Here is a 21,291-nt window from a genome sequence, read left to right as displayed (position 1 = left end):
CTTCCCTTCTCTTTCTAACCTGTCTTTCTCTCCCTTCCCGTCTCTTTCTAACCTGTCTTTCTCTTGTAACCTGTCTTTCTCTCCCTTCCCGTCTCTTTCTAACCTGTCTTTCTCTCCCTTCCCGTCTCTTTCTAATCCATCCATCTTTCAGTCTCTCCCTCTCTCTATCCCGTCTTTCTTTCTATCTCTGTCTAAATCCATTTCTGACCGTTTATCAGTGTCTCTAACCCATCCTCCTCCTCTTCCTCGGTCTCTCTAACCCATCTTTCTCTCTAACCCCTTCGCTCTCTCACTCTCATTCTAAGTACTCCTCTCTGTCTATCTGTCAGACTCCAGTGCAGTGGTGATGGAGGTGGACCACGACAGACAGCTGGTGTTCTGTGAGACCCTGTGTGTGTCTTCTCTGACGTCTCCCTCGCCTCAGCGGGGCACTACCGGCCTGGGCCTCCTGGGGGCACTACTGCCCAGCGAGGAGCAGGTGGCAGCCCGCCTCTCCGCCCCCGTGGTCACCACCCAGCTAGACACCAAAAACATCACCTTTGAGAGGTGAGAGATGGAGGGAACGAGAGAAAGAGGGTTAGCATTGAGCAAGGTCAGAGATGGGTATGGAAAAGAAAGGGGGTAGAACAATGGTAGTGAGTGAGGGATAAGGGAAAGAGGAGAAGAGAAGAGGAGAGGTAGGGAGGGAGGGAGGGGGGTCACTAAGTGCAAGACCAGACACATCTCTCATGCAGGTCAGATTGCATAAAAAAGTGAGAGAGGGGGAGGTGAGAATGTGTAATCATCATTTATTGCTTGTTGAGTGTCACCTCTGTCGTTTTGGCAGCTTCAGCGGTACGCTCGACATGCCAATAATCAATTTCTGAATATGAATTGAAGGGAGGGAGAAGACCACCTCGAAGTCTGACCTGTTGTTTTGTGTCTGGCTATCTCTGTCTGTCTGGCAGGAATAAGACTGGCATCCTTGGCTGGCGCAGTGAGAAGACAGAGATGGTGAACGGGTACGAGGCTAAGGTACAGACATGGAGTCATTAATCCTTCTATCCCTGGCTTTCGATTTGGTTTTGCCCGAATGAAATAAAACACTCTAAAGTTCAAGACGTACAGTATATAATGTCATCTGTTTCCTGAGCACTGGTTCTAGAGTAAAGCACTATCAATATACATAGACTCAGCAGTGAGCCCACCTCCCTACTACATCACTAACCTAAATCAGTCACCGAATGTGCTTCCCAATTGGTACCTTCTTCCCTATATAGTGCGCTATTTATCCAGAGTCTCATAACCATGACACTCTACTTGTCCTTGTCTTCTCTGTTAGGTGTACGGCGCCTCCAATGTGGAACTGATCACTCGAACCCGAACGGACCATCTCAGTGAGCCACTCAAGGCGAAGCCCAAAGGTGTCTCTCTTTGCTGAAGTTCTACCTATTTGTTTAAAAATCCCCTTGCGTCATTTCTGGTAATCTTCCACGTCTTGGCTTAGATGCAGTAAAAGGGCTCAATTCGGAGCTGAGATAAGCGTGTGCAGCACAGACTTTGGTGTAAGTCATTCATTGACTTCAATGGGAGGATTGTGCAAAGATTTGAGTTGAGCGCGCTGATCTCAGGTCAGGATACAGCCCTAAATATTCACTAGGAAGAAAACAGGCTGAAACGGGGAAGGACTAACCTGAACTTGTCCAATAAGAAACGCTTGTTTGAGTTGCAAAATATTTAGCTATGGTTTGCACTAATAGACACACCCCTGTTGAGAGGCTCTGAATAGGATAATTGCACTGAAGCTCCAACAAGTGGCCCTAAAGCATTTTCCAGTCATTTCCTTGGTCAGAGAAGACTATTACATTTACATTTAAGTCATTTAGCAGACGCTCTTATCCAGAGCGACTTACAAATTGGTGCATTCACCTTATGACATCCAGTGGAACAGCCACTTTACAATAGTGCATCTAAATCTTTTAGGGGGGTGAGAAGGATTACTTATCCTATCCTAGGTATTCCTTAAAGAGGTGGGGTTTCAGGTGTCTCCGGAAGGTGGTGATTGACTCCGCTGTCCTGGCGTCGTGAGGGAGTTTGTTCCACCATTGGGGGCCAGAGCAGCGAACAGTTTTGACTGGGCTGAGCGGGAACTGTACTTCCTCAGTGGTAGGGAGGCGAGCAGGCCAGAGGTGGATGAACGCAGTGCCCTTGTTTGGGTGTAGGGCCTGATCAGAGCCTGGAGGTACTGAGGTGCCGTTCCCCTCACAGCTCCGTAGGCAAGCACCATGGTCTTGTAGCGGATGCGAGCTTCAACTGGAAGCCAGTGGAGAGAGCGGAGGAGCGGGGTGACGTGAGAGAACTTGGGAAGGTTGAACACCAGACAGGCTGCGGCGTTCTGGATGAGTTGTAGGGGGTTTAATGGCACAGGCAGGGAGCCCAGCCAACAGCGAGTTGCAGTAATCCAGACGGGAGATGACAAGTGCCTGGATTAGGACCTGCGCCGCTTCCTGTGTGAGGCAGGGTCGTACTCTGCGGATGTTGTAGAGCATGAACCTACAGGAACGGGCCACCGCCTTGATGTTAGTTGAGAACGACAGGGTGTTGTCCAGGATCACGCCAAGGTTCTTAGCGCTCTGGGAGGAGGACACAATGGAGTTGTCAACCGTGATGGCGAGATCATGGAACGGGCAGTCCTTCCCCGGGAGGAAGAGCAGCTCCGTCTTGCCGAGGTTCAGCTTGAGGTGGTGATCCGTCATCCACACTGATATGTCTGCCAGACATGCAGAGATGCGATTCGCCACCTGGTCATCAGAAGGGGGAAAGGAGGAGATTAATTGTGTGTCGTCTGCATAGCAATGATAGGAGAGACCATGTGAGGTTATGACAGAGCCAAGTGACTTGGTGTATAGCGAGAATAGGAGAGGGCCGAGAACAGAGCCCTGGGGGACACCAGTGGTGAGAGCGCGTGGTGAGGAGACAGATTCTCGCCACGCCACCTGGTAGGAGCGACCTGTCAGGTAGGACGCAATCCAAGCGTGGGCCGCGCCGGAGGTGCCCAACTCGGAGAGGGTGGAGAGGAGGATCTGATGGTTCACAGTATCGAAGGCAGCCGATAGGTCTAGAAGGATGAGAGCAGAGGAGAGAGAGTTAGCTTTAGCAGTGCGGAGCGCCTCCGTGATACAGAGAAGAGCAGTCTCAGTTGAATGACTAGTCTTGAAACCTGACTGATTTGGATCAAGAAGGTCATTCTGAGAGAGATAGCGGGAGAGCTGGCCAAGGACGGCACGTTCAAGAGTTTTGGAGAGAAAAGAAAGAAGGGATACTGGTCTGTAGTTGTTGACATCGGAGGGATCGAGTGTAGGTTTTTTCAGAAGGGGTGCAACTCTCGCTCTCTTGAAGACGGAAGGGACGTAGCCAGTAGCCAGCGGTCAGGGATGAGTTGATGAGCGAGGTGAGGTAAGGGAGAAGGTCTCCGGAAATGTTCTGGAGAAGAGAGGAGGGGATAGGGTCAAGCGGGCAGGTTGTTGGGCGGCCGGCCGTCACAAGACGCGAGATTTCATCTGGAGAGAGAGGGGAGAAAGAGGTCAGAGCACAGGGTAGGGCAGTGTGAGCAGAACCAGCGGTGTCGTTTGACTTAGCAAACGAGGATCGGATGTCGTCGACCTTCTTTTCAAAATGGTTGACGAAGTCATCTGCAGAGAGGGAGGAGGGGGGGGAGGGGAGGAGGATTCAGGAGGGAGGAGAAGGTGGCAAAGAGCTTCCTAGGGTTAGAGGCAGATGCTTGGAATTTAGAGTGGTAGAAAGTGGCTTTAGCAGCAGAGACAGAGGAGGAAAATGTAGAGAGGAGGGAGTGAAAGGATGCCAGGTCCGCAGGGTGGCGAGTTTTCCTCCATTTCCGCTCGGCTGCCCGGAGCCCTGTTCTGTGAGCTCGCAATGAGTCGTCGAGCCACGGAGCGGGAGGGGAGGACCGAGCCGGCCTGGAGGATAGGGGACATAGAGAGTCAAAGGATGCAGAAAGGGAGGAGAGGATGGTTGAGGAGGCAGAATCAGGAGATAGGTTGGAGAAGGTTTGAGCAGAGGGAAGAGATGATAGGATGGAAGAGGAGAGAGTAGCGGGGGAGAGAGAGCGAAGGTTGGGACGGCGCGATGCCATCCGAGTAGGGGCAGTGTGGGAAGTGTTGGATGAGAGCGAGAGGGAAAAGGATACAAGGTAGTGGTCGGAGACTTGGAGGGGAGTTGCAATGAGGTTAGTGGAAGAACAGCATCTAGTAAAGATGAGGTCGAGCGTATTGCCTGCCTTGTGAGTAGGGGGGGAAGGTGAGAGGGTGAGGTCAAAAGAGGAGAGGAGTGGAAAGAAGGAGGCAGAGAGGAATGAGTCAAAGGTAGACGTGGGGAGGTTAAAGTCGCCCAGAACTGTGAGAGGTGAGCCGTCCTCAGGAAAGGAGCTTATCAAGGCATCAAGCTCATTGATGAACTCTCCGAGGGAACCTGGAGGGCGATAAATGATAAGGATGTAAAGCTTGAAAGGGCTGGTAACTGTGACAGCATGGAATTCAAAGGAGGCGATAGACAGATGGGTAAGGGGAGAAAGAGAGAATGACCACTTGGGAGAGATGAGGATCCCGGTGCCACCACCCCGCTGACCAGAAGCTCTCGGGGTGTGCGAGAACACGTGGGCGGACGAGGAGAGAGCAGTGGGAGTAGCAGTGTTATCTGTGGTGATCCATGTTTCCGTCAGTGCCAAGAAGTCGAGGGACTGGAGGGAGGCATAGGCTGAGATGAACTCTGCCTTGTTGGCCGCAGATCGGCAGTTCCAGAGGCTACCGGAGACCTGGAACTCCACGTGGGTCGTGCGCGCTGGGACCACCAGATTAGGGTGGCCGCGGCCACGCGGTGTGGAGCGTTTGTATGGTCTGTGCAGAGAGGAGAGAACAGGGATAGACAGACACATAGTTGACAGGCTACAGAAGAGGCTACGCTAATGCAAGGAGATTGGAATGACAAGTGGACTACACGTCTCGAATGTTCAGAAAGTTAAGCTTACGTAGCAAGAATCTTATTGACTAAAATGATTAAAATGATACAGTACTGCTGAAGTAGGCTAGCTGGCAGTGGCTGCGTTGTTGACACTACACTAATCAAGTCGTTCCGTTGAGTGTAATAGTTTCTGCAGTGCAGCTATTCGGGGGCTAGCTGGCTAGCTAGCAGTGTTGATTACGTTACGTTGCGTTAAAAGAACGACAATAGCTGGCTAGCTAACCTAGAAAATCGCTCTAGACTACACAATTATCTTTGATACAAAGACGGCTATGTAGCTAGCTATGTAGCTAGCTACGATCAAGCAAATCAAACCGTTGTGCTGTAATGAAATGAAATGAAAATGTGATACTACCTGTGGAGCGAAGCGGAATGCGACCGGGTTGTTGAGTGGGAAGTTATATTCGGTCGACGTTGGCTAGCTGTTAGCTAGCTAGCAGTGTCTCCTACGTTAAGGACGACAAATAGCTGGCTAGCTAACCTCAGTAAATTAAGATAATCACTCTAAGACTACACACTCTAAAATACACAATTATCTTGGATACGAAGACAGCGAAGACAACTATGTAGCTAGCTAACACTACACTAATCAAGTCGTTCAGTTGAGTGTAATAGTTTCTACAGTGCTGCTATTCGGTAGACGGTGGACGTTAGCTAGCTGGCTAGCTGCTGGGCAGTAGACTACGTTAGGACGACGAAATACGATAATTACGCAATTATCTTTGATACAAAGACGGCTATGTAGCTAGCTAAGAAGAAATTGCTAAGATTAGACAAATCAAACCGTTGTACTATAATGAAATGTAATGAAAAGTAATGAAAAGTAATACTACCTGCGGACCGAAGTGCGTCCTTGTTTTTCCCTCCCTGGGCTTCCCAGCAAAGTGCTCTGTTCTGATCACCTGCCCCGTCCCTCTCAAAGCCCTCCCTCCAAGAACCCAACTCCCCCGGTCCCTTATCCCATCTCCATCCCTCCAAAATTGATGAGAGACACCAGTCGAGAATTCTTAGGTTAGTGTTGCAGACATAGAAATAGTATTAGTAGAACAGACATTCCCGCCTCCACTACCACGTCAACATTCCAAAATTCCTACTAACCCTATTTCTATGGTCATTGACTTGCTCTGAGTTCCTCTCATGTATGTTCCACTGATGTGACCTTTTCCTCAGGCGGTAAGACGCCCCTTCAGAACTTCCTAGGGATCGCCGAGCAACACGTGGGGCCCAACAATGGGGTTAGTGGTCACAGTCATCATTATCCTCCTCATCACAATCATCAATCCTAATCCTCATCATTGCATATGGATTTGACCTTATTGCTACAGTGAATCATAAGCCAACATAGCTGTCAATATTGTTATGAGTAAAGAGGTCCCTGGGCTTCTCTTCTCTCTTAAATATTGATGACCATTTTAATTGGCTTCTGCCGGCAAACCCGCTGACAATCTTTATCCCCCTCTCTCATCCTCTCACTCTCTCTCTCTTTCTCTCTCTTAACCCTCCTTCCTTCTCCCTCTCTCTTTCGCTCTCTTTCTTCACCCTCCCTCCTCTCCTCTCCTCTCCTCTCCTCTCCTCTCCTCTCCTCTCCTCTCCTCTCCATACCTCCCCTTCTCTCAACAGGCCCTAGTGACTCAGATGTCAAGTCCTGCCGTGACCAACCCCACAGCCCTGACACCCGAGGAGTACTTCAATCCCAACCTGCCCCTGGGCACCCGGGATATTGGCCACCCCTGTCAACTCACCACCAAGACTCAGAGGTGACAGCCGTGATCACAGCCCTTATAACAACCTCCATGCCTGGGGCCCTTGGCTATAATAGCCCTGTCCAGAACCATACAATATGTATGCATCCCAAATGGCACCCTATTCCCTCTATAGTGCATTACTTTTGACCAGGGCCCAATGTAGTGCATTATGTAGGGAATAGGGTGCCATTTTGGATGCCGTCTACAGTATGTCTCTGGCCCTGTCAAGTGTTTTGGCTCTGGCCCATGCATGTACATGTTTACCTTCTATTCAATCTACGTATGATGTGTGATCCCGTAATTGACTACGAACCTGGATGTCACATCAATAGCCGTTTAGAATTCTGCTGGTTATTGTGACAAGACAACAGTGAGATGGTGTCCCAGCCCGATCACTAGGCTACTAGTACATTATCTCATCGGTTGAAAGTCAACATGGAATGGCCTGAACAGAAACCCCGCACACACTGCTTTAGAGAACAGTTGATTGCCGAGTCAATGGTGAAGCCGATCTTTTGCAGTGCAACAAATTACAAGGCTAAAAAAATTCTCTCAGGATTTGATAAATGTTCTAGGATGAGATAGAAGTAGAGTTCCGGTCTCTCAGAGTTTTTCAATATGTCTGCGTGACCAACAAAGATGCTTTCTGCGTGACACGTTACTGCATTGTACTGTTTGTAGTACTTGTGTATAACACAGTGGTCTTCATTAGGCACTTAATAGAACAGAAATTAAACAGGGAGGGACTACTCTTCATTTTACGTTTCCAAACATTCTGCAACATTGACCCTTTCTGAACATGAATCAGGTGCATTGTATAATATGCATATGCACATGTTTCCCGGTTTCCTCAGGTTCAAGGCTAAGCTGTGGCTGTGTGAGTCCCATCCTCTGTCCTTAGAGGAGCAGGTGGCGCCCATCATTGACCTCATGGCCATCTCCAACGCCCTCTTCGCCAAGCTCAGGGACTTCATTACCCTGCGACTGCCCCCCGGCTTCCCTGTCAAGATCGGTGAGGGAGTAGAGGACACTCTCGTAACCAGATAGTTTGCTTTGCATCCTAGAGACCTGGCATATCATGGTAGTGAGAGTGGAGAGAAAGCGAGAGGTTATCAAAAGTAGACCAGTGGTTTAAAGTGCTTAAGTAAAAATACTTGAAAATACTCATACTTAAGTCGTTTTTTTTTAGGGGTGTCTGTACTTTACTTGACTATTTATATTTTTGACAACTTTTACTTTTCCACTATATTCCTAAAGACAATAATATACTGTTTACTCCATACATTTTCCCTGACACCCAAAAGTACTCGTTACATTTTGAATGGACAGGAAAAGGGTCCAATTCACACATTTATCAAGAGAACATCCCTGGTCATCTCTACTGTCACTGATCTGGCGGACTCACTAAATACAAATGTTTCATTTGTAAATGATGTCTGAGTGTTGAAGTGTGCCCCTGGGTATCAGTAAATTAACAAAACTAGAAAATTGCCCTGTCTGGTTTCCTTAATATAAGGAATTAGATTTACTTTTGACACTAAAGTATATTTTTATTTTTTATTTTTTTACTTTTACTCAAGTAGTGTTTTACTGGGTGACTTTCACTTTTACTTGAGTCATTTTCTATTAAGCTATCTTTACTTTAACTCAAGTATGACAATTGGGTACTTTTTCCACCACTGAAGCTGACCCTCCTGTCCTTATGTCAGGGGTGGCATTCTGGCTACTTCTTAATTTCATTCAGATGCTGCCTCAAATATGATTCATTGGGATTTGCCCAACTTTTAACTGTTGGGATATTTACACCTATTGCACATTAATTATGAATCCAGTGATAATCGTAAATCCTAAACATCTCTCTCACTTCTCTTCGTCTTCTCAGAAATTCCCATCTATCACATCCTGAATGCCCGGATCACCTTTGGGAACCTGAACGGGTGTGAGGAGGGGTCTGTGACGGGGCCGGACCGGGTGGAGGGGGAGGTGGACGGACAGAAGGACAGCAGCCCCAGGACTGACACAGACACCCCCTCCCCAGGCAGCGACTCTTCTAGTGTCTCCAGCTCCAGCTCCACGAGTGAGAAACACACACCTACACACACTAACCCCCTCCCAAGGCAGCGACTCTTCTAGTGTCTCCAGCTCCACGAGTGAGAAACACACACCTACACACACTAACCCCCTCCCCAGGCAGTGACTCTTCTAGTGTCTCCAGCTCCACGAGTGAGAAACACACACCTACACACACTAACCCCCTCCCCAGGCAGTGACTCTTCTAGTGTCCAGCTCCACGAGTGAGAAACACACACCTACACACACTAACCCCCTCCCCAGGCAGTGACTCTTCTAGTGTCTCCAGCTCCACGAGTGAGAAACACACACCTACACACACTAACCCCCTCCCCAGGCAGTGACTCTTCTAGTGTCCAGCTCCACGAGTGAGAAACACACACCTACACACACTAACCCCCTCCCCAGGCAGTGACTCTTCTAGTGTCTCCAGCTCCATGAGTGAGAAACACACACCTACACACACTAACCCCCTCCCCAGGCAGCGACTCTTCTAGTGTCTCCAGCTCCAGCTCCACGAGTGAGAAACACACACCTACACACACTAACCCCCTCCCCCGAGGGGAGGACGGCTCATAATAATGCTGGAACGGAGCAAATGGGATGGCATCAAACAAATAGAAACCAGGTGTTTTAATCATTTGATACCATTCCACTATTCCGCTCCAGCCAATACCATGAGACCATCCTCCCCAATTAAGGTGCCACCACCAACCTCCTGTGATACACTCAAATAGGGCCAGGAGTGTTTCCCAATCACATGACTTGACCAGGACAAAGTCAGTGTTTTACCCGGTTGGACAGGAAACACTTTGACTCAGAATAACATAACATAGGGGTCGTTTGTGAATTGAGGTGGGATTTGGGCATGACATTTTGGAAAAATATTAACCTCATTTCTATTTCAATATATTTGGATACATTTTCCCATTCTAAATGCATCTAATATGGCAGCAGTAATGCCAATGACGGTAACACGACCAATGACACAATTTAGGAAATTGAGGATGTTATTAAATGGAGACCACAGCTCAAATCTAACTCTTTGATGTTAAGTCCCCCATATGGTTCTGGACCGGTTCCGACTGACATTTTGGCGTACAAAGTGTTCTGTTAACGCCGTAGGGTCCGTACCTTATAGCACCAAAAAGGCCCATCTGTCTGCTCTCCTTTCGACTCCCTCAGCGGAGCCATATTTGGATATATTTAGAAAGCATTTCAGTCATCTCAAGCTCTATTGCCCCACTTCTGTTGAATAGGGAAAAAAATCATATATGGTTTTCATATTTTCACAATACTTCTACTCTTTGCTTGAGCTTGTGTCCTCAAAAGTGAGTACACCCCAGATATGTCTAACTATTATTACCAGAAAGGTGAGTTCCAGACTTTCTAAAACTATGCAGCATTACCAGTTATTGTTTATGGCCAGCTCATGAATAATAATTACGTTTGTGTATGTCTATATAGGCAAAAAAAAAAAAAAATCCCCAATCATTCATGAGTAATTAACCTTTACAAAATAATTTACTAAAGTGATATGATTCATATTTTTACTCACAATATAATTTCCCTTTCATTTAAATTGAGTACCACCAATGACACTTTGTATTTAGGCATTACCAAATTATCATTGGAGTCTTCAAAAGTATGACATTCTAAAAGGGTGTGATTGGCTAATAATTTTTCTTTAATATAAACCCCTCCCCCTTCCGTTTGCCACTGGAGGGAATACTCAAGGTCCTTGTGTATCTTCATATAATGAGTGAATTTATTTTAATATCTTTCTTTCTTTTTAGTGGCCTTTACAATATATTAAATACTTTAGTTCACTTTTTACCATTCAAAATAATAGATGGCTATCTCTACTCATCGCGTCTTGGACAAGCCAATTGTTCTAAGTACTTTAAACAATGCATAAACATAGAGTCTTGCAGTATAAATACTTGCATTATGTTGTATAATTGACAAACAGTTAATACAATTTAAAAAACATGATGTAAAAAGTATGATGTGTAACTATTTGGCATTTTAAAGTGTTTTTCATTGTTATTAAGGCAAGGGACGCAAATGCCACAGCAATTCAGGAATGACCCATAACATCCCATCACTCCTGTGCCGTGTCTCTCCCTCTATGCAGCATCGTGTCGTGGAGGGGAGATCCCCCCGTGTGTGTTCGAGCCCCCTCAGGGTTACACTGTGCTGGGAGGCAACCAGAGGGCAAACAACATGCGTGGTGATGAGGAGGAGGACCTGCTGCAGTTTGCCATCCAACAGAGTCTGCTGGAGGCTGGCTCTGAGTACGACCAGGTCAGACTCACTCTGGCCCCTCATAGGGCTTACTGCCATCTCAAAACCTGGCTCGTCTTCATTAAAGAACACAAAGAAAAACGTTGGAAAACTTTTTGCAACGGAAAATTAAAATGAGCGTTTCTTATTGGGCAAGTCCAGGTAGTCCCTACATGTTTTAGTTTGTTTCCTGCCATTTGGTGCCTAATGAACATGAAGTAAGGTATGATGGTAGTCCTCTTGGTTCCTAACTGGAACATAAAGGTATGGTAGTCTCGTAACCTTAACTCTAAAGTAATACCATATTTCGGGGGCTCGTTCGGAATGTTAATCAACTACAGGCACATCGCATTAGTAGTGTGTACAGTTGTGCAAAGATCTACAAATACCACATACACTGTGAAGATGTAGTATAAATCTATCCTAGCAGCTAGCTTGACAAACAGTTGACTCAGTATCCTATGGCATAATCCACTGTCAACACTGAGATTGAAACATTGAAATTACAAGAGCCTTTGGTGAGTCTTGTTGACTGACTATCTCTCTGACTCTGTCTGTCTACTTCCTGGTGTGTGTATAGGTGACTATCTGGGAGGCGCTGACCAACAGCAAGCCCAGCACACGTACTCTTCCCTGTGACCCCAGTCGCTTGCAAAGGTCTGCGCTTTCTCCGCACTCGACTCGCTATCCTACTCAGCCTTTGTTTACTTTAGCCTCGGCTCGCCCTTCTCCAGCACACTGGAGGCCAGGGAGCTTCCTGGCTGCGTTCATAGCACACAATGTCACTGTTGACTCACTCCCATTCATGCACACACTGTTGTCTTTGCCTGCACCTCATACAATAGATACACTCTGAGTGAAAAGCCCCCACCTCATACAGTAGATACACTCTGAGTGACTGGCCCCCACCTCATACACTCTGAGTGACTGGCCCCCACTGATATATAGTAGATTTGCCTCTCTCCTGTATGCCCTCTCTGGAAACAATACACTGCATGCTAAATCAACTCAAACTAGCCAGAGTGTGTGTGTGTGTGTGTATGTGTATGTGTATGTGTATGTGTGTGTGTGTGTGTGTTTATTTGACCTTTTATAGGCCATGGTGGCAAAGTAATTACAATATAGCAATTAAACACTGGAATGGTAGATGTGCAGAGGATGAATGTGCAAGTTGAGATACTGGGGTGCAAAGGAGCAAAATAAATAAATATAGTATGGGGATGAGTTAGATTGGATGGGCTATTTACAGATGAGCTATGTACAGGTGCAGTGATCTGTGAGCTGCTCTGACAGCTGGTGCTTAAAGCTAGTGAGGTAGATCTGAATCTCCAGCTTCAGAGATTTTTGCAGTTTGTTCCAGTCATTGGCAGCAGAGAACTGGAAGGAAAGGCAGCCAAAGGAAGAATTGGCTTTGGGGGTGACCAGTGAGATATACCTGCTGGAGTGTGTGTGTGTGTGTGGTTTTACTAACCTTTACTAAGGATAAATTCAGACAAGTGGGGACATTTCGACCGGTCTTCACGAGGAAAAAAGCTATTTTAGGCTCAGGGGTTAGGTTTAGTGTTACAATTATAGTTAGAATTAGGGGATAGGTTTAGTGTTACAATTAGAGTTCGAATTAGGGTTTAGGTTGAGCGTTACAATTATAGTTAGAATTAGGGGATAGGTTTAGTGTTACAATTATAGTTAGAATTAGGGGATAGGTTTAGTGTTACAATTATAGTTAGAATTAGGGTTTAGGTTGAGCGTTACAATTATAGTTAGAATTAGGGGATAGGTTTAGTGTAACAATTAGAGTTAGAATAAGGGGTTAGGTTTGGGTTTAAGGTTAGGGGAAATTACAATTTTGAAGGGAATCAATTGTTTGGTCTTCACAAGGATAGTAAAACAAATATGTTTGTGTGTGTGTGTCTCTGTGTTGATGTGTGTTTGCATGTACACATACATACGTGCGTGCACATGACAACCTCTTTCTTACTCAAATTAAGTCCGGTCAAAAATAAATCTAGGTCCACCATATTTGTCAACCATTTCCACTGTCACTGTCAATTGCTATATTCTCCTTATGCCAATAACCAGGTTTCCAACCCCATTGTCTCCTCCCCCACACCCTCCTCCTCCTCCAGGACTCCTCAGCACAAGCCTTGCCCTCCAGCCAGCCTCTGTAACACACCCACCAAGAAGCCCCCCGCAGCCTGCAGCTACGACCAGCAGCTCCGCCTGGCCATGGAGCTGTCGGCACGGGAGCAGGCAGAGGCCGAGCTACGGCGACGGCAAGAGGAGGAGGAGCTGCAGCGGACCATCCAGCTGTCACTCATGGAGAAATGAGAGCCTGAATGGCCAGATGGGCTGTAGGAGGTATGGGAAAGGAGGAGAAGGAGGAGGTGCAGAGAAGGTCGTCAATAGGAGCACCCTACTCCTGGCTGTGACAGCCTTGCTCCTCCGACCGTCCCATATCCCCTTTCCCACTGCGCTCCTTCAATAAGAGCCTGTCTGTGTGGCACAACAGGGCTCTACAGTGCTGATACAGCTACAGTACAGACTCACTACTCTCTGGTGCCACTCTGCACTCGCAGTCAGTGCAAGTTTACAACAAGAAACAAGAAGAAACACTTTTATGGAATGCTACATTGACCGACCACATCAGTGGTGCTAGGGTAATACAAATTGTGTTTGTGTGTGAAGGCCATGCGTTAATAAACAGTCCTGTGATTGGGGGATAGGGTTTGTGTCCACTTCACAGACCTGGGTCTTATTCATTAGTCACCAAATGAAAGAAAATGTAATGAAACAGGGACGGACTACTTGAAATTGTCTAATAAGAAACACTTTTCGTTTACTGTTGCAAACAATTCTGCTATAGTGTGCCCTAATGAATACTGCCCTCTGTGTGAGTGTCAGGTGGGTCAAAGGGGTGGGATGTTGACATACCCTATTACTTCCTCATTTTTTAATAATTGTTACACCCCCCCCCCCCCTTTGATTTGCGCAAAATCGAAACGTACTGTATTTACACTGGATGGAATCTTGATGACTGTTTGTGGTTCTAATATGTAGATAGAATAAAAACCCTGTAGAGTTCATGTTAATATAACACTATGACAGGAGTTCATATTGATATAACACTATGACAGGAGTTCATGTTAATATGATAACACTATGACAGGAGTTCATATTGATATAACACTATGACAGGAGTTCATATTGATATAACACTATGACAGGAGTTCATGTTAATATGATAACACTATGACAGGAGTTCATGTTAATATGATAACACTATGACAGGAGTTCATATTGATATAACACTATGACAGGAGTTCATATTGATATAACACTATGACAGGAGTTCATGTTAATATGATAACACTATGACAGGAGTTCATATTGATATGATAACACTATGACAGGAGTTCATATTGATATAACACTATGACAGGAGTTCATGTTAATATGATAACACTATGACAGGAGTTCATGTTAATATGATAACACTATGACAGGAGTTCATATTGATATAACACTATGACAGGAGTTCATGTTAATATGATAACACTATGACAGGAGTTCATATTGATATGATAACACTATGACAGGAGTTCATATTGATATAACACTATGACAGGAGTTCATATTGATATAACACTATGACAGGAGTTCATGTTAATATGATAACACTATGACAGGAGTTCATGTTAATATGATAACACTATGACAGGAGTTCATATTGATATAACACTATGACAGGAGTTCATGTTAATATGATAACACTATGACAGGAGTTCATGTTAATATGATAACACTATGACAGGAGTTCATATTGATATGATAACACTATGACAGGAGTTCATGTTAATATTATAACACTATGACAGGAGTTCATGTTAATATGATAACACTATGACAGGAGTTCATGTTAATATGATAACACTATGACAGGAGTTCATGTTAATATGATAACACTATGACAGGAGTTCATGTTAATATGATAACACTATGACAGGAGTTCATATTGATATGATAACACTATGACAGGAGTTCATGTTAATATGATAACACTATGACAGGTGTTCATATTGATATGATAACACTATGACAGGAGTTCATGTTAATATGATAACACTATGACAGGAGTTCATGTTAACACTATGACAGGAGTTCATGTTAATATGATATAACCATGACCTACACTATATGGCTACACATGAATGAATACATACTGAACAAAAATATAAACGCAACATGCAACAATTTCAAAGATTTTACTGAGTTACAGTTCATTTGAGGAAATCAGTCAATTCAAATAAATTCAGTAGGTCCTAATCGATGGATTTCACATGACTGGGAATACAGATGTGCATCTATTGGTCACAGATACCTTAAAAAAAAGTAGGGGCATAGATTAAAAAACCAGTCAGTATCTGATGTGACCATTTGCCTCATGCAGCGCGACACATCTCCTTCGCATAGAGTTGATCAGGCTGTTTGTCATCTGCCCGGTACAGTTGAAACCGGGATTGATCCGTGAAGAGCACACTTCTCCAGCATGCCAGTGGCCATCGAAGGTGAACATTTTCCCACTGAAGTCGGTTACGACCCTTGTGAGGACGACGAGCACGCCGATGAGCTTCCCTGAGACGGTTTCTGACAGTTTGTGCAGAAATTCTTTGGTTGTGCAAACCCACAGTTTCATCAGCTGTCCGGGTGGTTGGTCTCCAGCCGATCCCGCAGGTGAAGAAGCCGGATGTGGAGGTCAAGGACTGGCATGGTTACACGTAGTCAGCGGTTGTGAGGCCAGTTGAACATACTACTAAAAAAAACATGTGACATTGGAGGCTTATGGTAGAGTAATACACATTACATTCTCTGGCAAGAGATCTAGTGGACATTCCTGCAGTCAACTGCACGCTCCCTGAAAACCTGAGACATCTGTGGCATTGTGTCATGACAACACTGCACATTTTAGAGTGGCTTTTTATTGTCCTCAGCACAAGGTTTTGTAATGAGCATACTGTTTAATCAGATTCTTGATGTGTCACATCTGTCAGGTGGATGGATTATCTTGGAGAAATGCTCACTAACAGGGATGCAAACAAATTTGTTCCCAAAATATGAGCGAAATAATCTTTTTGTGCGTATGGAACATTTCTGGGATCTTTTATTTCAACTCACGAAACATGGGACCAATGCTTTACATGTTGCGTTTAGATTTTTGTTCAGTGTAGGTCCATCTTTTTCATGGAGGTTATTACAGGGAGCACATATATTGTAGGTTTCTGTTGTGAAGGGAGAGGTGAGACGGAGAGAATAGGAGATGACATAAATGGGGACTGGTGGAGATTAGTTTCATGGTGAGCTTTGTGAGTTTATTTTACTGAAAAAAAAAGCCTCTGCACTCGATATGAATGGAGCTGTGATGTGTTTGTCTGCGTGGGGAGTGGAGTGGTACTTGTGTGACATTTCAGCATGGCCGACACTTGTGTGGGTGTTCATTTCTTTGTCACAAGTTGCTTGTTTTTTTTAACTTTGAAAACAAAGAACATTAGGACATCAGCACAAATTAGGAGTCTGGTTCATACTCCTATTTATTGTTTAGCTTGCCAGATTATTATTTTAAGTGGCAGGTTTTCACAAAGTAGGAGCTAAAGGCAATGAAACATTTTGTGGCGTATGTAAGGAAGTCAATAAAACTACTTTTTTTTGGAACGTCTGTGGTATTCCTGTTACTTTCATTAAACATTCACAATTTATCAGATGACTTATCTCCAGGACCAAACCAGTGTCTAAAAGTGATGTTCTACGTTCTGTTAAAATTATACGATAAGAAAAAGTCCTTAAGAATTACTCTGGATGTCATCATGGAACAGGCAATACTATAACCTGTATAAACCAGCATAATCTTCACTGAAACATTGGTGTAAAGTACTTAGTCAACAATATATATATATTTTTTTTTTCTTTTTTTTCACCTTTATTTAACCAGGTAGGCTAGTTGAGAACAAGTTCTCATTTGCAACTGCGACCTGGCCAAGATAAAGCATAGCAGTGTGAACAGACAACACAGAGTTACACATGGAGTAAACAATTAACAAGTCAATAACACAGTAGAAAAAAAATGGGCAGTCTATATACAATGTGTGCAAAAGGCATGAGGTAGGCGAATAATACAATTTTGCAGATTAACACTGGAGTGATAGATGATCAGATGGTCATGTACAGGTAGAGATATTGGTGTGCAAAAGAGCAGAAAAGTAAATAAATAAAAAAACAGTATAAAAACAGTATGGGAATGAGGTAGGTGAAAATGGGTGGGCTATTTACCAATAGACTATGTACAGCTGCAGCGATCGGTTAGCTGCTCGGATAGCTGATGTTTGAAGTTGGTGAGGGAGATAAAAGTCTCCAACTTCAGCGATTTTTGCAGTTCGTTCCAGTCACAGGCAGCAGAGTACTGGAACGAAAGGCGGCCAAATGAGGTGTTGGCTTTAGGGATGATCAGTGATATACACCTGCTGGAGCGCGTGCTACGGATGGGTGTTGCCATCGTGACCAGTGAACTGAGATAAGGCGGAGCTTTACCTAGCATGGACTTGTAGATGACCTGGAGCCAGTGGGTCTGGCGACGAATATGTAGTGAGGGCCAGCCGACTAGAGCATACAAGTCGCAGTGGTGGGTGGTATAAGGTGCTTTAGTGACAAAACGGATGGCACTGTGATAGACTGCATCCAGTTTGCTGAGTAGAGTGTTGGAAGCCATTTTGTAGATGACATCGCCGAAGTCGAGGATCGGTAGGATAGTCAGTTTTACTAGGGTAAGCTTGGCGGCGTGAGTGAAGGAGGCTTTGTTGCGGAATAGAAAGCCGACTCTTGATTTGATTTTCGATTGGAGATCTTTGATGTGAGTCTGGAAGGAGAGTTTGCAGTCTAGCCAGACACCTAGGTACTTATAGATGTCCACATATTCAAGGTCGGAACCATCCAGGGTGGTGATGCTAGTCGGGCATGCGGGTGCAGGCAGCGATCGGTTGAAAAGCATGCATTTGGTTTTACTCGCGTTTAAGAGCAGTTGGAGGCCACGGAAGGAGTGCTGTATGGCATTGAAGCTCGTTTGGAGGTTAGATAGCACAGTGTCCAATGACGGGCCGAAAGTATATAGAATGGTGTCGTCTGCGTAGAGGTGGATCAGGGAATCGCCTGCAGCAAGAGCAACATCATTGATATATACAGAGAAAAGAGTCGGCCCGAGAATTGAACCCTGTGGCACCCCCATAGAGACTGCCAGAGGACCGGACAGCATGCCCTCCGATTTGACACACTGAACTCTGTCTGCAAAGTAATTGGTGTACCAGGCAAGGCAGTCATCCGAAAAACCGAGGCTATTGAGTCTGCCGATAAGAATATGGTGATTGACAGAGTCGAAATCCTTGGCGAGGTCGATGAAGACGGCTGCACAGTACTGTCTTTTATCGATGGCGGTTATGATATCGTTTAGTACCTTGAGTGTGGCTGAGGTGCACCCGTGACCGGCTCGGAAACCAGATTGCACAGCGGAGAAGGTACGGTGGGATTCGAGATGGTCAGTGACCTGTTTGTTGACTTGGCTTTCGAAGACCTTAGATAGGCATATCCAGGATGGATATAGGTCTAACAGTTTGGGTCCAGGGTGTCTCCCCCTTTGAAGAGGGGGATGACTGCGGCAGCTTTCCAATCCTTGGGGATCTCAGACGATATGAAAGAGAGGTTGAACAGGCTGGTAATAGGGGTTGCGACAATGGCGGCAGATAGTTTCAGAAATAGAGGGTCCAGATTGTCAAGCCCAGCTGATTTGTACGGGTCCAGGTTTTGCAGCTCTTTCAGAACATCTGCTATCTGGATTTGGGTAAAGGAGAACCTGGAGAGGCTTGGGCGAGGAGCTGCGGGGGGGGGCGGAGCTGTTGGCCGAGGTTGGAGTAGCCAGGCGGAAGGCATGGCCAGCCGTTGAGAAGTGCTTATTGAAGTTTTCGATAATCATGGATTTATCGGTGGAGACCGTGTTACCTAGCCTCAGTGCAGTAGGCAGCTGGGAGGAGGTGCTCTTGTTCTCCATGGACTTCAGTGTCCCAGAACTTTTTGGAGTTGGAGCTACAGGATGCAAACTTCTGCCTGAAGAAGCTGTCCTTAGCTTTCCTGACTGACTGCATGTATTGGTTCCTGACTTCCCTGAACAGTTGCATATCACGGGGGCTATTCGATGCTATTGCAGTCCGCCACAGGATGTTTTTGTGCTGGTCGAGGGCAGTCAGGTCTGGAGTGATCCAAGGGCTGTATCTGTTCTTGGTTGTGCATTTTTTGAACGGAGCATGCTTATCTAAAATGGTGAGGAAGTTACTTTTAAAGAATGACCAGGCATCCTCAACTGACAGGATGAGGTCAATGTCCTTCCAGGATACCCGGGCCAGGTCGATTAGAAAGGCCTGCTCACAGAAGTGTTTTAGGGAGCGTTTGACAGTGATGAGGGGTGGTCGTTTGACTGCGGCTCCGTGGCGGATACAGGCAATGAGGCAGTGATCGCTGAGATCCTGGTTGAAGACAGCGGAGGTGTATTTGGAGGGCCAGTTGGTCAGGATGACGTCTATGAGGGTGCCCTTGTTTACAGAGTTAGGGTTGTACCTGGTGGGTTCCTTAATGATTTGAGTGAGATTGAGGGCATCTAGCTTAGATTGTAGGACTGCCGGGGTGTTAAGCATATCCCAGTTTAGGTCACCTAACAGAACAAACTCTGAAGCTGGGAGCTGAGGATGGTCGGTAGCAGGCGGCAACAGTGAGAGACTTATTTCTGGAGAGAGTAATTTTCAAAATTAGTAGTTCAAACTGTTTGGGTATGGACCTGGAAAGTATGACATTACTTTGCAGGCTATCTCTGCAGTAGACTGCGACTCCGCCCCCTTTGGCAGTTCTATCTTGACGGAAGATGTTATAGTTGGGTATGGAAATCTCTGAATTTTTGGTGGCCTTCCTGAGCCAGGATTCAGACACAGCAAGGACATCAGGGTTAGCAGAGTGTGCTAAAACAGTGAGTAAAACAAACTTAGGGAGGAGGCTTCTGATGTTGACATGCATAAAACCAAGGCTTTTTCGATCACAGAAGTCAACAAATGAGGGTACCTGGGGACATGCAGGGCCTGGGTTTACCTCCACATCACCCGCGGAACAGAGAAGGAGTAGTATGAGGGTGCGGCTAAATGCTATCAAAACTGGTCGCCTAGAGCGTTGGGGGCAGAGGATATTTTAAAGTACTACTTAAGTAGTTTGAGTATCTGCACTTTATATCTTTGCTAACTTTTACTTTACTACATTCCTAAAGAAAATATACTTTTTACTACATACATTTCCCTTACACCCAAAAGTACTTGTTACATTTTGACGATAAGGAAAACACTTAAAGAGAACATCCATACTGTCTGATCTGGTGGACTCACTAAACACAAATGTTTGTTTGTTTGTAAATTATGTCTGAGCGTGAGTGTGCCCCTGGCTGTCCTTCAATAAAAAAAAATAGGAATTGTGCAGTCTGGTTTGCTTAGTATATGGAATTCGAAATGATTTATACTTTTGATACTTCAGTACATTTAAAACAAATACTTTTAGACTTTTACTCAAGTAGTATTTTACTGGATGACTTAACCTTTAGTCATTTTCTATTAAGGTATCTTTATTTTTTCTCAAATATGACAAGTGAATACTTTTTCCACCACTGAGTTTATGACAACCCAGTACCATGGCTGATCTGAATATACTGTGTTTTGTGCCAGTAGCATACCACTCTGCATCCCACTGCTGGCTTGCCTGTGAAACTAATCTTGGTTGGTCACAGTTGGTCACTGGATGGGAGACCAGATGCTGCTGGAAGTGGTGTTGGAGGGCCAGTAGGGGCACTCTTTTTTTTAAAGCCCCAGGGTAGTGATTGTGGACATTGCCCTGTGTAGTGTGCCGTGTTTCAAATGGGCATCCTGACTGTGGTCACTAAAGTACATTTTTAATAGAGTTCTAATGTTCCTATCCCCACTATAACAAAGAAATGCTTAAACATGCCATTTTGTTCTTGAAACATTTATTGAAATACTGTAGAATTCCATTCATTCCTATGGAGGACTGCTCCTTCTGAGGAGTACCAGTATGGCGGCCGGTGGCTTCA

The 21,291-nt window shown here is 45.3% G+C and overlaps 1 protein-coding gene across 3 annotated transcripts in view; it reads left to right on the top strand.

Moving 5' to 3' along the window:
* Nucleotides 1–16,827, top strand: part of LOC118396827 (ankyrin repeat domain-containing protein 13B) — a 42,901-nt gene extending 26,074 nt beyond the window's left edge. Inside the window, exons 6-16 of one of the 3 annotated variants that reach the window (XR_008067754.1) lie at nucleotides 330–546; nucleotides 948–1,014; nucleotides 1,322–1,403; nucleotides 6,187–6,251; nucleotides 6,637–6,773; nucleotides 7,616–7,773; nucleotides 8,644–8,838; nucleotides 10,969–11,138; nucleotides 11,698–11,774; nucleotides 13,244–15,184; nucleotides 15,273–16,827. Coding sequence is in view for 1 of the 3 variants with exons in the window: in XM_052467398.1 (XP_052323358.1) it covers nucleotides 330–546; nucleotides 948–1,014; nucleotides 1,322–1,403; nucleotides 6,187–6,251; nucleotides 6,637–6,773; nucleotides 7,616–7,773; nucleotides 8,644–8,838; nucleotides 10,969–11,138; nucleotides 11,698–11,774; nucleotides 13,244–13,445 (1,370 nt within the window). In the remaining 2 variants the exon portion in view is untranslated. Of the gene's footprint in view, nucleotides 1–329; nucleotides 547–947; nucleotides 1,015–1,321; nucleotides 1,404–6,186; nucleotides 6,252–6,636; nucleotides 6,774–7,615; nucleotides 7,774–8,643; nucleotides 8,839–10,968; nucleotides 11,139–11,697; nucleotides 11,775–13,243 lie in introns of all 3 variants that reach the window. The other 2 variants (XR_008067753.1, XM_052467398.1) reach the window with 2 other exon arrangements.
* Nucleotides 16,828–21,291: the final 4,464 nt, after the last annotated feature.

Source organism: Oncorhynchus keta, chromosome 18 (assembly GCF_023373465.1).
Source record: "Oncorhynchus keta strain PuntledgeMale-10-30-2019 chromosome 18, Oket_V2, whole genome shotgun sequence".
Lineage (NCBI taxonomy): Eukaryota > Metazoa > Chordata > Actinopteri > Salmoniformes > Salmonidae > Oncorhynchus > Oncorhynchus keta.
The sequence above is the reverse complement of the archived record's forward strand: the minus strand, read 5'-3'. Positions and strand labels throughout refer to the sequence as shown.